This window comes from Panthera uncia, chromosome B4 (assembly GCF_023721935.1).
Source record: "Panthera uncia isolate 11264 chromosome B4, Puncia_PCG_1.0, whole genome shotgun sequence".
In the NCBI taxonomy this organism is placed as follows: Eukaryota; Metazoa; Chordata; class Mammalia; order Carnivora; family Felidae; genus Panthera; species Panthera uncia.
In genome coordinates, this window is record NC_064809.1 from 92,008,649 (window position 1) to 92,024,503 (window position 15,855).

The window sequence follows — 15,855 nt, forward strand, 5'->3', positions numbered from 1 at the left end:
CACACCGAGGAAAGAAGAGATTTGAAAAAGTTGAGAGGAGAAATTAAATAGGTTTATTTAAGAAATAAACATTTACTGAATATCTACTATGTGCCAGGGTTCATTCATACAAATATATACTTTAAAAGCTTACAGTTTGCACTTGACTTTTTATTTTTTTAAAAAATTTGATTGAATCACTCAAATGGTACAGAAATCCAAAAGGGCCAAAAGAATATTAATAGGAAAAGTAAGTCTCATTTTCCCAGCCACACAGTTTCCCTCTCTGAAGGAATCACTACAATGAATTTATTGTGTATCTTTCCAGTTATACAGGCTTGATCTTTAAGAACGCAAATGGCTTTCTACTACATGCATATCTGCCATTTGCTTCTATTTTTTGTTTATATCTTGGAGATCTTTTTTGTTGTTGTTGTTAACGTATAGAGAGTGGCATCATTGTTTTTGATGGCTGCATTCTAGTTAATTCTATACGATATTTTAACTAGTCCTCTTTTGAGTAGACCTTTAAATTGTTTAAATTTTTTTGTTATCAAAAACAATGATGCCATGACTATCCTTGTACTTACTCCTTTGACTTTTTAAGTGGACTTTTCAATGTTAATTATGATTTAGTACAAATAATGTTTTCTGAACTAGTGCTTTTTTCAAAAACTGAGTTTTGCTAGATATTGATTTTGAGTGACTCTTGTCTCAGGAGGAATGTAATCATTTGCTTATGAAATTCTAACACATTCAGATGAAAATCACTTTTGCCCCAGTGTAGCACAGTTAATATCTTTAATGATCTGTAATCAATTTATGAATCTGATTATCCCGCTTCAACTAATCTGCCCTCTTTACCATGTAGTTTTATTTCAGAGGTGTTACTATAACAGAAAAGAAGTCAAAGGAGAAGTGAGATGTGCTCTGGTTCATGGAGCTTTGGAAATACCTAGGTCTAGGTCGGTGTTTTTGAGAATAAGGTCCACAGATCATGGGTACCCGAGTCACTTGTGACATCTATTACACATGGAGAGGGTGAGGCTCCACCCTTTCCTACTAAATCGGACTCAGTAGTGCTGAAGTTCTCAACCCAGGTCTTCACCCTAGGGTCTCATGTGGGTACTTTTAGCAAATACCAATGTCTTGGCCTTATCCCTGGAGATTCTGATTCTATTGGTCTACAGTGAATCCGGGCATCAGCATCCATGTAAAATCTTCCTGATTGACTTAATGGAATTGGATACAGGCAGTCACACATGTACCAAACTCTGCCGCAAATTCTAGCACACCGCAATATTTGAAAATCACTGCCCCACCGAATGAAGATCCTATTTGTTCAGTATTTGAAGTAAACAGAGTATCAACTACAAAGCCAATATTTACCAACACGAGACTCATTTTAGATAATACTCAGGTTATTTATGTTAGCTTAGAAGGGGGGTGGTGGTTCTGCCCATCCCTGAGGAATTGGACTTTCTCCGGATGTCCAAAATAACAATGAGCCTGATCATTCTTTTCTTATTTCTCAGTACGTCTCAAGTTTTTGCATGATCCAGATAATCTGCTTTTTTTTTTTTTCTTTTTAAAGACTTGCAGAGCGTGAGTAAACCTTATTATGAGAAGTTAATAAACTTGACCTGTCCTGGCTCTGTACTTAAAGATTTGAGGCAATGGGTCACCCTTTACCTAGAAGCCTGTTCTTGGAGATTTCATGTCAATTGTCTAGCAGTTTTATTCTTGGGATTTCTACTGCAATTTTCAAAAATTACCCCATTTATATCCTGGCTGCAATCGCTGTCATTTGACCCAAGAATAACTTTACCTCTGGTTATTTTTTATTCAGGAGTATGGATCAAATTGTGCTGGTGAGTTCTTTTTCTGGCTTAGCAGAATGCAATATGCCGAGTGAGGGTTTATTCAGCGCATGCACTAAAGCTAGAGTTAGGTCCTCCCCCATACAGCACATCCACCAATTGGGAGGGGACATGTAGAGCAAGGAAAGCTGGTGGTTTTTAATTTTTAGCCCAAACATACTGAGTGCTTTGCTAGGCTCCGTGAAAGATGAATGACAAGACACTAATGACGATGATGAATACCGAAGATGAATGACGAGACACTGACGCGTCCTGCAAGAGCGCACAGGCAGGGTGATTTTTGTTATTCCCTTCAGGGTCACACATCTCATCTAAAGTAAACCCTTTCTTTGAAAATCAAGGTATCGGGCAATCAAAAGGAAATCTATAGATTGTTGGTTAAATCAATTGAAAGAACATTTATTATGAAATGGAAGGTTATCCTCATCAGCACGTCAGGTCATTATCACCACAGGCCAGTGATGTTTTTCAGAATGTGGTCATAATCCTCATCTCTAGGACTATGTGAACCACAGGCACTGATTCGCCACAGTTTGGTAGCACTGTTAACTGGCCGGTCCTCACACAACCCCATGACCTTGATATGTCAGTCTTCATGCCGTGCTCCCTCGGGCCCTGTCCACACCCCTGGCGTTACTATTTCATCTTGCTGTTGTATCTGCCCAGAACTTCCTTGCTCTCTTTTCCTTCTGGCTTTCTGGCCAGTTCAGCTCTGTTCGGCAATTTCCATACTGCTTATCCCAGGAAACCTCCTTAATATTTCAAACCAAGGTAACACACACACACACACACACACACACACACACACACACTCACGCACACAGTGTTTACTTGCGACTTGAATTGTGGTTTGGTGGAGTAAGTGAGACCTGCTCCTTTAAGGCAAAATGTTACAGCCCTCAAGCCAAAAGCCTAATTGTGTCCACTGATAATACGCCAGTCTTTATGGATTTTGCCTGTTGCATGGTTTGTCTATTTTGCCTCAGCTGAAGCCAAGGCAGGTGTCTTTAGCTTTTAAAGCAGAGTGTGCAAATGAGCCTCTCTTAGCAGAAGAACTAAAAGCACTGCATCTCAAAACTTGGAGGCAGAATGGGTTTGTTGCCGGTTCTTTCTGTAAGAGAAAGTTGTGCATTCAGCATCTGAGCCCTTCCCAGAGAGATGGCTTTTTCAGGAAGATTGCAACGTGCCTGGCTCATTTTCATCTCTGTACTGTACTTTCTAAATGAATGGAACGAAGCCATCGGATTCAACTATAGCTCTCCTTTAAACTCAATGGTAGGGGTTTAGAAATCCTTGTCAACTGGGAAAATCAAAGGGAGGTAAAATGAGATTGAGGGAGAGAGATGGAATCACATTGTGAAACCACTGTCCTGGGCAGAATGTCAGAATTTTTTTATTTTTATTTTTATTTTTTTTTACCATGAACCACGGTAAGATATGTATGGTTCCCCAAACAATTAGTGGTTCTTTCACATAATGTGCTCTTTAATATTTAGTGTTCGTCTCTGTTCTATTCTATTCCATTCCATTAAAAATGCTGCTAGCAAGCCATTGAAATGATTTAAGAACCCAATAATGAGTTACAGCCCAGAGTCTGAAAAGCTTGAAATAAGATTTGGTTGAGTAAAATCAGTTTCTGGGGGAGTAATACTGAACAGAGAGATAGAACCTCCTCTCTTTTTCTGATATGGGGAAAAACATCTCTACTCAGCCATATCCCTGGCCCCACATTAATATCCCATTTGGTAGTTCACTGCCTTCTACACATGACACACAGGAAATAACATAGCCCAAATCAGTGCTTTTAACTGCTTACCTGTCTAGGTGGCCCAGAATTACATTTGCCCTGAACGAATAGATTCGAGGCGGTCTGCAGGTGAAGCTGGAGGAGTTAATAGATAGGCTCTAGTGCAGTGGTTCCTAAACTTTGCTGCATATTAGAACGGTCTGGAGAGCTTTAAAAACTCCTGATGCCCAGGTTTCATCAGACATCTATGGAATCCTAATGTCTGGGGGTGGGAGCCAGGCATCAGTATTTTTTAAAAAACCCTAGTGATTTTGGCTTCTGACAAAATTTAGGATCATTCACCCTTGTGCACAGAATACACAGCAAGCTGGCCATTTTAGCACTCTTGGCCTGAGTCAAACATCCTGCAGTGCTTCTGGGAGCTTGTTCAAAATGGGGACTCCTAGGTCGTAAGCCCCAGATATTCTGATTCCGTCAGCTGTCTGGGAACCTGTAATTTAAATTTAAAGTACCTTTGAGGGCGCCTGGGTAGCTCAGTCGGTTAAGCGTCCGACTGTGGTTCGGGTCACGTTCTCGCGATTTGTGGGTTCGAGCCCCATGTCGGGCTCTGAGCTGACAGCTCAGGGCCTGGAGCCTGCTTTGGATTCTGTGTCTCCCTCTCTCTTGCCTCTCCCTCACTTGCACTCTGTCTCTCTCTCTGTCAAAAAATGAATAAACACTAAAAACATCTAAAAGAAATTAAGTACTTTTGATAATTCAGTGAATGTTTGAGAAACATTGAGCGGCTGCTTTGATTCAATTCTTAGAACTGTGTGTAACCTTCAAACATTGACCCGCTGAGACTACCCATCATGGCATTAACTCAAGTAGGGCTAGTTCTACCGTGCACTCTCTCTCCTATATGCAGCAAGTGTGCATAGGTGAGCCAAGTTTCACTCACAGGATGACATTCTGTCTGTTCTGGGCACATCATGTGAGACTACAGGGGTAACTGACTCAGCCTGTAAAAGTTCAGCCAAGAGAGTGAAAACTGGCACAACCCATGAATACCACCGTCTCCTCGATCATCTCTGTGTCGCACGGAGCGGCTGGAGATTTTACAGAGACCGAGGAGCCCCAGTGCCAGGGAATGCCTCTGGAAGAATTGAACAGCAGACCACAGGGCAGAAAGTCAATATTATACGACATCTATTTGATTTTACTTAGTGAGAGAAGATCACAGCTTACGTGAGCTAAGTATGGGGCTAGCCTTGCAACCAGTGCATCTAAAGGCAGAACTTGTATCTTAACAGCCACTTGACAATTGAGAGCTTGGTTAGTTGTGTTAATGTCTGTTAACTGTAAGTGTTGCTAACATTGCTGGTGGGGTCTCCTCATTGTAGAAGAAGCTTGAGGAATATCATGTTAAGATTCCAGGGCTTTAAGAAAACTGAAGAGTGCCCTTTCCTCAAATTTTACTCTTTTCTGACCACTTTTACTGGCCACCAAACACAGAAGGAAACTATTTTAGAGAAATAGAGATACAATGCAGAGATATAAAGTTTAGCCGTAAATATGTTTGTGCTTGTCTCTGAAAATGATTCGTGTGAGAAAAGATTCATAGTAATTTTTACGGATTCTTGAGGACAGGGACCATACCTATTCTTGCTTCTCGCTGTGTTCCCGTGCTCAGCACAGTGCCTGGCATATAATATACACTCAATAGATCTTTTTTAAATAAGCAAATGCAAGACAGATGTAACAACAGCTTTAGTAACATTTCTTTTAGAGGAATGCATATAATTTCCCATTACCTATTTTTGTGCTTCTGGTGAGTAATTTTGAAGGGAAATATTTTTTTTTTCCTGGTCACCATGAAACGCCAGATAAAATGTTTCAGTTCAGTCTCATGCCATAACATAAACACCCAATTAAGGCCATCACTTGACTCGGTGAAGGTCTGGAATTGTGCACCTGACTTGACTTAGAATGAGTGACATCTTCCAGGGTTGGTGATTGGAATGACTGGAATTTTCCAGGACAGGTTTGTTGCCAATAGACAAAATAAGAGAGACTCTTCTGTCACAGCTCCTCTGGTAAATAACTGATGACAGGCCAGTTCAGGGAATTTTTAGCGTAACTGATACTATTTTGCACTCAATTGTTATTTCTATTTTCATGTGAGCAGAAATAAAACTATTTTATTTTTAATTTGACAAATTTAACCTGTAACATCAGAGCATATGCATTACCCTGGTAGCATGCATTTGGTCCTTCTGATTTTCCAGGCTAATGTAACTTGACTGTCCAACTTCAAAGCAAGGAAAGTTTAGGGACCAGCAGGTGAGAGCCCCAGCCCATCCAGCTCTGGTCTAGGGGTTGCCAGGTGCTTCAGAAGGACATGCTGATCTTCCTTCTCTCTGCCCTCTCACTCAGTTCCTCCTGGCCAGCCCTGAATCTTTGTGGCAGGGACCCTTCCTGAAGCAAGGCAAAGAAAAGGTTAGAAGGAAACTCCGATGGCCTTAAAGCCTATTTTGCTCAGAATGTGATCTGGGGACCCCTCGCCTCAAAGTCTCCAGGAGCAGATTAAATACATTCAGTCCTGGACACCACCCCAGGTCTACTGAGTCAAAATCTCTGAAGGTGGTGTCTTGGGATCTGCATTTTTGGCAATATTGATTTTGAACAATATCTAATGTGCACTGAGGTTTGAGAACATGCACTTTTTTCTGACAGGTGATTCTATGTAGGAAAGTCACGTGGCAAGAAGTAGGTATTTTGTGTCCTCCACAGTGCCTCCAGCCTTTGCCCCCACTCCTCGGGGGCCCCTGTGCTCCACTCACCAGCCCCGTCTGCCCTTAGGCGGAGCAGGTGTCCTGGCTGTGGCTCAGGACATCTGCCAGACATTTTCCGCCATCCCTGAACTTCCTGTTCTTCCCAGAAACGTTGGCACAGGCCAAGGACAGTCAGACAGTGGCGGAGGCGTGTGTCCAGTTGTTGGAGCTTGGACACTAGCCCCATGTGCAGACTGAGTCAGCCCTCTCTGCTGGGGAAAGGAGCAAGAAGTCTGGTGAGTCAGTGCTGCCAGTCGGCAGAGAGGGCGCCCAGTCGTGGGGTGGGCCATGGGGCGGTCAGGAAGGACCCTGCCTCTGGGGCGTGTCCCCCAGCTTCGAGGGCAGTGGCTTGGACCCTCTGCCTCGCTGCCTGATGCACAGACTTTATGCTCCTGGGGGCCCAAGCTGCCTTTTCTGCTTTTTGAGAAAAAAACTACTTATGAGAGCAGTGGGGACGTGTCCACTGTGAGGTCCGAGAGGACCCCAGAGGCACCTGCAAAGGCTTCAGCCCCCTCCTGGCTCCATCGGTTCTCTCCTCCTTCAGAGGCTCCACATAAACCGAGCGAGAGATTGAAGTCAGAATGATGCCCACTATGGCCATGCAGGTCTGATTCAAGCGCCCTGGATGGCAGCCTCTGAACAGACTGGTGGCGATGCCCCTCTCCAATTCTGGAGCCTCTTGTGTGGTCAAAACCACAAATTCCCCCCTTCTCTTAGTTGTTGCTACTTTGCTATTAGTAATGAATTACTCAGTGGATGCCAAAGCCTTTTACCCCAGGGGTGAGAAAAAGGGGTTAAAAAAAAAAAAGCATCCCAGAAAAGAATCCATTCTTTTCAAACTTCAGCGTTTAACACGGCGGCAGCGTTAGGAGCCTGGTTAAGTGCAGGTTTGCTGAGCTTTACAGCCAATGGTTCTGATCCAGCAGGTCTGAGGTAGGGCCCAGAAATATGCATTTTAAATAAACAACTCAAGGAATTCAAGATGTAAAGTGCCTGTGGGTCTGCAGACTACACCTTGGGACACACTTGTCCAAATGCACATCAAGGAGTGAATACTTCCAGATTCGCTTAGAATGGTCGTGGATGTGGGTGGTGGGGAGAGAGGAGTCCAATATTCCAAACGCCTTGGAAAGGGGCAGAGGGTAAACACAGGTGCAAAACAGGCATTTGCACAAGTTTGACAAGGGGTAAGCCTTGGCATTATGAAAGATACACGTACAGGAAATGAAATCACATCATTCTATTCGTCCTCCATATCAACTCGTCCCTCAGAACCGTGCACGACTCGGCCTTCTTTGAGCTCAGCTGTGACCAGAGGCCCCAGAGGCCTCTTCATCACCAGCCATCCTGGCTTCCTCCTGCTGTGCTTTGAATATGAAGGTGACGCTGGAAGGGATTTGCTTTGAGAGTTGGGCCTGGCGGCCTGATTCCTGTCCGAACACAGTCTCCTCTCCCCCAAGGAGGCGTCGGGACCAGTGACACACCATCTTTATGCATCGAAGTAAACTTTAGCTCTCACTCGTCTATTTGGAACAGGTCAAACCCTTCTTGCTCATTTTTAGGACTTTCTTCGGAGGTGGAAACTCTTACTGCTTTTGATCCTCAGGACATCAGGGTAAGAAAATTAACTCCTCACGTGGCATTTTCAATTAGGTCATTCTGAAACAGTATTCAGCTTTTAAATTCGGAGGAGGGGTGACAGGTAATTCTTTAAAAGTCCCTCCTGGCTTTATATCATCACAGACCTGTGTGTATGCCAGGCCATTTGTATCCTTTATCTGAATCCTTAGCCTACACCCCAGACCGCACTATTTTCTCACGTCTTACCCTGTACCGCAACACCGTCCTCTACTCTCCTCCATGACCACCTGGTCATAGCAGATTCAGAAGACCCGGGATGTCACATCAAGTGAGTCTTCGAAAATGAGCGAAGGGTGACGTTATGCCATTGTGCTAGGTGATTTCATTCTTGATAGCAAGAGCGTCCTTACCACGTGCCAGGTACCGTTCGGAACGCTGTGCAAATATTAATTTATTCAATCCTCACAGAAGCCTGTGAGGTATATGAGTGGGGTGGTATTGTAAGTTCTCATCAGCGCGTTTTATGGATGTGGAAACTGAACATAACAGGTTAAGTAAATCACGCAGGCCATGCAGTTAGTGAGTGGTGGAGTAAGGATTTGAACTCCTCCTTTGTTCTGAGTCACTACCTATGTTTTTTTTTTTTTAATTTTTTTTTTAACGTTTATTTATTTTTGAGACAGAGAGAGACAGAGCATGAATGGGGGAGGGTCAGAGAGAGGGAGACACAGAATCTGAAACAGGCTCCAGGCTCTGAGCTGTCAACACAGAGCCCGACGCGGGGCTCGAACTCACGGACTGCGAGATCATGACCTGAGCCGAAGTCGGCCGCTTAACCGACTGAGCCACCCAGGCGCCCCTATATTGTTTATCTAAGGAGGCAAAACCAAATCCAGGCCAAAAAGGCCTCAAAAAAAAAAAAATCCCAAATACCATTCTTTTTTAAAAATCCGTTTTCAAGGACATTTCAGAAAAGGAGACAGGATACGGCAACCTAATTTGAGACTGTCCTCAGTATAAAGGCAGAGTCGTCTCACGGTTTTTATATGGTCTACGTATTCACTACTATATTCCAACAAACTGGCAGATTGCTAACAACGGCCCAGCACAACCGCCAATTTTTATTCAGTGTGTGCCAGCAATGATCTCATTTAAAGCGCTTCACATTGAAGGCCGCTTTAACCGCTTCTCTCCTAAATATTAACACACCGAAGAGAACCATCCTTCCACCATGACTTGTTCTCAGCACACTGTGTCCCGGAGGACCAGGTAGAACACCTGCATCTACTCTGAGGCATGAGAGAGACGACATACCCGCACGGCCTGGATGAAAACTCACCTTCCTGGTTCCCGCTAGAATCTACTTCTGTTTGGAGAAAAGCATTCACCTTAGGAGTTTTGAGCCTGTATCATAATTCTGGCTCCTCTACTAATGGTCCAGGGCCGGTAACAACCTCTCTTTTTTCTCTTTTTTAAAGAAATTTTTTAGTGTTTATTTATTTTTGAGAGACAGAGCATGAGCTAGGAGGTGGGGGAGCAGAGAGAGAGGGAGACACAGAATCTGAAGCAGGATCCAGGCTCTGAGCTGTCAGCACAGAGCCCAACATGGGGCTTGAACTCACGAATTACGAGATCATGGCCAGAGCCTAAGTGCGAGGCTTAACTGACTGAGCCACCCAGGTGCTCCAGTTATAACCCCTCTGAATCTATTTCCTACCTTTCTCGTGTCTTGTTTTGGGTTTTTTTTTTTTTTTTTTGGATCCAAATGAAATAATATTTATGAAAATGGATAAACCATAAAGTGCTAGAAAAGATCAGGTAATAGGGGTGCCTGGGTGGCTCAATCCGGTAAGCCTCCTATTTTGCCTCAGATCACAATCTCACAGTTTGTGGGTTTGAGTCCCGAGTCGGGCTTTGTGCTGACAGCTCAGAGTCTGGAGCCTGCTTGGGATCTGTGTCTCCCTCTCTTTCTGCCCCTCCCCCACTCATGCTCTGTCTCTGTCTCTCAAAAATAAGTAAACGTTAAAAAAAAGAAAAAGATCATACAATATTAAAGATGATTTTAATAAATATGATACTTTTTACTCTGGCATATTTATGTAAAGGCCAGTGACTCTCTGCCACTTAATTTAAGGTTGACTCCTGCTTCCCCTCCTTCGCCGCCCTGGCAAACTTCTCCAGAGCAGTAACTATGTCTTATTCATCGTTGCCTCTTAAGACTGTCTGGCACATAGTAGGTAATCAATAAATGTTCCTTGAATGAATGAATAAATAAAAGACCTTTTCAAAGGAATTTTGAAGGTTCCCATCTAGGATGAGAGGAGTCCGTGGAGGGAAGAGTCATTCACAATACCTGCTTCAACCACATGGTCCATCGTAGGGAACCTTTTGTACACAGCCGTGCTCACCGAGCGGAAGATGAGCAGGGACGTGAGATTCACATAGCGCATCAGGGTCCTTCTGAGCAGGCGCCCGTGTTCGTCGCTTCCGTGAACACTGCTGGAGATGAGGAACATCAGCCTGTCTGGCCAGGGCAGGTTCACAAACTGGTTCCACCATCGGTTCACTACCAGAGTAACATAAAACCCTGTAAAATAACAGGAAGCTGTAAAGCAATTTCTTATAGCAGACATGTTGACACTGATGCTTTTAGCAGAATTTCAGCCTCTTCAGGGATCGGGGTGTAAAAATATGTTCTTATCCATACTTATGACTTTGCCCTCCAAAAAAAAATAAAAATGTAATTTGTGCCTGGCAATGTCATAGCACCCAGTAAGTGGGTATTAGAATTCAAATATTGATGGCAAAAATGGGCAGTTAGTGAAGAGAAAGCTTGATTGTCTGATAGCAAATTATTACCTCAAACTTGTTTGGTGTTAATTTAGCGAAAGCAGCCCTGAGGGCAAACTTTATGGATGATTCTGGTTCTATTGCAAGCAGCAGCTTTTCAGGCATGCCTCTCAGCTTGGAAACACTCCCATGCAGAGTCATTGATGTCATCCGAACAGAGACAGTGTGGCTGCGTTCTGCGTGTGACCTATACTTACCAAGCACAAAGGTTACTGGAATTTGTTCAGCATATCTGTCACAGTAAATTGATAATTTTTCAAAGTAACGTTTTTGGGCTCCTGTAAGTAACAATCTGGAGCAAAAATAAAATGCACAGCCCTTTATGATATTATACTTCTGCACCTGCTTTGCAAGTGATATTCAGTGCAAACAATTAAGCACAAATAATTGTAATTTTTTTTAAGAAGCGATAATGCTTTTTTCTACCTAAGCTGATAGATCTCAAAAGCTTTTTAATTGCTGAATGTTTCAAGTACCAATGTTTTCAGTACATAAATGTTATTGGCCATTAGACAGTGGGATTTATTAACTTCCATTTACTTATATATTTTTTAACTTTTATTTTTAAATACTTTATATTTTAAACTTTTATATGATGAGTACATTGGATTTAGAGCAAAATAACTCATTAAAGAGTCCAATTTTCCATTATTCATCAGGTATACTTAAAAAAAGGGTGTCTTGATTAAGTGAGCTACAGTTGTTAAGTAATTATGAGGATTAAATTATAACCCTAACCTTGACATCTTGATCTTACGAGTATGCTACTTAGCACATTCTTGATTATATGTGTTGTACTTCAAAGGCTATTATACCCATTAATTTTAAAGACCGCAATTATTTAAAATATAAAATAACACATACCAACAAGGAGTAAAAACTTTTATTCCTGCATTTGGTGGGTTTGTGTTTGCATAATATAAATATCAAAATTTATATTATGCATCTCACCAAAACCCATTTTCTGGTATGAACTTAGGCTAAACCTAAGTTCATTTAATGGAACTATTATTGATATTTATGTTACAGGGAGGGGATTTGCAGTCAGGAGAGACGTCCCAAGGCAGGGTAATCGTAATGGTCGAGATCTACAAGGAGAAGCAACGCAAAGGAATTTGCATAAATGAATGGTACAGCTGTTCCAAGGGAGGAAGAAATCCCTGGGAAAGATCCATTACAACATATGTCAAAAGGCCTGTTTGAGTCAGTAGAATTTTGATAGAGGAAGCAGAGGGATGATGGGGTAACAGCGAGCCACCAATCAGATTGCGCATGAAGAGCTGGTAGTGACAAAGGAGTTTGGGGTGCAGGATGGGCTTGGAGTTCCTGCCTCAGCTTTGAGGAGGTTTCAGAAATTCTTATTCAGCTGCACAGGCCTGTCAAGGTCATGCCAATGACAAGTCACAGCCATAACAGTTTCCGACACTCAAATAGAAATGGTCCAAGAGGATTTAAAGGCAGAAAGCACAGGCCTTAAGGTCAGACAAAGCCAGGTTTGAATCCCAGATCTGCCACTTACAAATTTGGACTTGGAACATATTTTTAAATCTCTCTGAGCCTCAGTTTTCTCACTTGTAGATGGGGACAATAAAGCCTATGTGTTAGGAATGTTATGAGGATTAAAAAATATATCATATATAAAACCACCAAACATACAGTGTCATACATTTTCGATAATAAAGTGGTGGTTATTATTAACAACTGGCCAAAGGAAAAAATATTTAGCTAATAGCTCCGTAGAAAGTTTACTAGCTAAAAAGTACTAAAATGGTGATTTTTGTCAAATTCACCCCAAAATAAAAAGAGGCATACTCAAAAGTAATGAAGTCTGGTTTTGTCTCATGATTTTTGCTAAGAATCATTATTTGCTTAGAATAGAATTTTAAAACTTAGGATGATTAGTAGACATGAGAATGATGCTATAATTTTCTACAGGTATGTTTGACTTTCTTGATAAATTCAACCTATAGTGGTTGGTATACCTTCAATCAAGATTAAGAATATATTTTGACGAGATTTTATAGCTGAACTTTACAAAAATGAAGAATGACTTGCACGATTGATCGTTGTTATAAATGTAAGCACTCTTTGGTCTTTAGCAAAAATACGTGCATACAATTTTGTGGGGTATAAGTAAGATATTGAGGCAAGAGTGGAGGCCCCGTGGAGGATTTCTGGCCACGACGCAGCTGCTCTGAGTGCTATTCAGAGTACTATTGCAGCAGTAGCAGCAATAAACTCACATTAGTAAAAATAAACTAATGAGACAATTCTTCTGAAACGTCATGTGTCTTCCACTATTTCATATTCTGAAGCATTAGGTGATACAAAAATACACTGTCAAAATAACGTTGTACTTATAAGACACATCTGAAAAATTATTAGAGGTTTTTAAATAAAACCCCTGATGTCCCTTCACAGATATTTTGATATGCAGCAAAATAGCCCTTCCTATTCTATTTCTGACAATTATCAGCTGGCCAAATTACTCTCTCTCTTGGTCAAAGGGAGTCCTGTGGCTGCAAAGAAGAAGGTCGGTAAGAGCAATGATAATACGAAGTCGTTCATCAGTATGCGGGAGAGAAAGAACAAACTGAAGTACATAGAAAAGGTGGAAATACAGCCTCAAAAACCTTTAGCTTTTCTATTTTAAGTTTTAAATTCCCCCAGAGTAAAAATGTATGCAATAAGTTTTAATTAAAAAAAACTAAACACAGATATCACATGTTTTCACTCCTACGTGGAATTTGAGAAACTTAACAGAGGACCGCAGGAGAAGGGAAGGAAAAATAAGTTACAAACAGAGGGGGAGGCAAACCGTAAGAGACTCTTAAGTACAGAGAACAAACTGAGGGTTGATGCGGGTGATGGTTGTGAGGGAGGGGAAAATGGGAGACGGGCATTGTGGAGGGCACTTGTTGGGACGAACACTGGATGTTGTATGTAAGCGATGAACCACAGGAAATCTACTCCCAAAGCCAGGACTATACTGTACACGCTGTATGTTAGCTAACTTGGCAATAAAGTATTTAAAAATAAATAAATAAAAATAAAAGAAAATAAAATTAGTTAAAAAAAAACTCATAAACCTTCCCATTTGCACTACTGGTAACATTTTATTAAGACTATAATTTTAGTCACAGAAGTATTTCCTCAACATGATTTTGCTCAAATTTTCTGTCGATCTGACGGGCTTAGGTTGTGATGGTATAAAGAATAAACATCTTCTGTTGTGAATATAATGTACCCCGCACTCAGAGGGCAAAAATAAAATAAATTCGTTTTCAGGCTTCGGCACCACCCTGGATGAGATCTTGTCATTCCAGGAAAGAAAGGAAAGTCACCTGATAGACACCCTTCATGGACATGTCAATTATGTAGGTAGTGGCTATAAGCTTCCAAGTCACAAATTGAAACTATCAATGACATAGCTGAGAGAGGCACCGATGATTATTTGTTCGTGGCCTTTGCCACTCAAAATCACCACTGAGTGAGGATTTAAGTAATAAATCTGCCATTTTATGCCTCCGGCAAAATCCTGGCAGGGTGTCTGTGGCACAGGGTGCCACATTGTGATCAATTCACATGGGGCTGGCATGAGGGCCACCTGAACATGATAGAGTCTACTTGAGATCCCTAAGCATGGGTTAAGTGTGGATTAAAATACCCTGAGATGAAGAATGCAAGAGAGGATCATGCAAAAGAGAAGATTACATAAGGCAAAAGTCAGCGGCAACCCAAGGCTCAGATTTTTGAGACTGTATTCTTACATGATATTTGATGGCCGTTTAAGGAGACATGCAAAGGAAGGTACCTGTACACCAAACTTATTGCCGTGTAAAAAACAGCAAAGACAATAAATTCCCTGTACAGTAGTTTGTAGATGCTGCCTCTCCACTTGAGGAGTAACCTATGAAATCCAAAAAAAGTCGCATTTGCTACTTTACTGGAGTACGTGACAGTCATCTCGGATAGTTTTTCTATTTTTTCTAGAAGAGCAAGAAGACAAAACACAAGTAAAAAGCAGTGCTTAAGATGGAGCATAAATCTGTGTCTCAAAGAAACCCAAGCCGGTCACCAGTCAACCGTCTCCCCATTTTGCCTTTCTGTGTTTAAATCATTTGGAATTTGGAGATAACCAACATCTCCATGTTAAATCTTTTAGTAGAAAAGGGGAGGAGAATAGTCTCTGGAAAGAGTATTATTAGAACCCGGCTTAATTTATAAATATTATTTTCAGGTTTTATAGTCATTACTTAGTAATATTTGAACGAATGAATGAATATGATATATGAAATACGTTGTAGAATCACCTGTCATGTATTTTCCTAACCCACGGGAAGATTCAGGGTACTGATACGCTATATTAATTGACATTCTCAAAGGCACTGGCCATACTTACTGTTTGAGTCTTTATTTGCTACAGTATGTAAAGAAGTGTTTATTTCACCCTTAAATTTCGTGAGGGGAACTTAATGGCTCTCTTCTTAGAACTCAGGAGATATTGTTGAAAAGAAGCAAGACTCTTAAGATAATTTAATTGATGGGTCACTTTTGGTGGTTTTAGTTGGATGTGGGTATCTCTCTAGCGGAGCTGCAAGTGCACAGTTGACTCTCTGTACATTTCAAAAGGCAGGGCCACAGGGATAGGACAGAAGGTGCACTTCCCTTTGGAAGTCATGCGTAAAAGGCTTAGGGAGGTTCACTTTCTGTTTGGAGCCGACCAAAATAAGGCCATTATTTAGGGCTCTCTCCACGTGGATCTGTTCCACAGATACGGGTAGAATGAGAATTGGACCCCTATGCCTCGTTCCAGTGAGTTCTCTGGCATTCATTGCTTTTCAACAAGACATCAAACATTCAGGTTCTGAGACGGCCCCGAACTAATCTTTGTTTGAAAATCCTGCACCACCACTTTCTAACATGGAGCATATACAGAGAAAATGAAATTTCTCAGAAATCTTTCTTGTTTCCAAAGAATCTCTGAGGGGAGTGTTCCAGAGCT

General features: G+C 41.7%; 1 protein-coding gene across 2 annotated transcripts in view; it reads right to left on the bottom strand.

Annotated features, from left to right (window-relative positions):
• Positions 1–15,197, bottom strand: part of BEST3 (bestrophin 3) — a 37,377-nt gene extending 22,180 nt beyond the window's left edge. The window contains exons 1-3 of one of the 2 annotated variants that reach the window (XM_049625965.1): positions 14,665–15,197; positions 11,048–11,142; positions 10,354–10,587 (exon numbers count right to left, since the gene is read on the bottom strand). In XM_049625965.1, coding sequence (XP_049481922.1) covers positions 10,354–10,587; positions 11,048–11,142; positions 14,665–14,894 — 559 coding nt within the window. In that variant the 5' untranslated portion in view covers positions 14,895–15,197. Of the gene's footprint in view, positions 1–107; positions 2,971–10,353; positions 10,818–11,047; positions 11,143–14,664 lie in introns of those variants that run through there. The other variant, XM_049625966.1, reaches the window with a different exon arrangement.
• Positions 15,198–15,855: the final 658 nt, after the last annotated feature.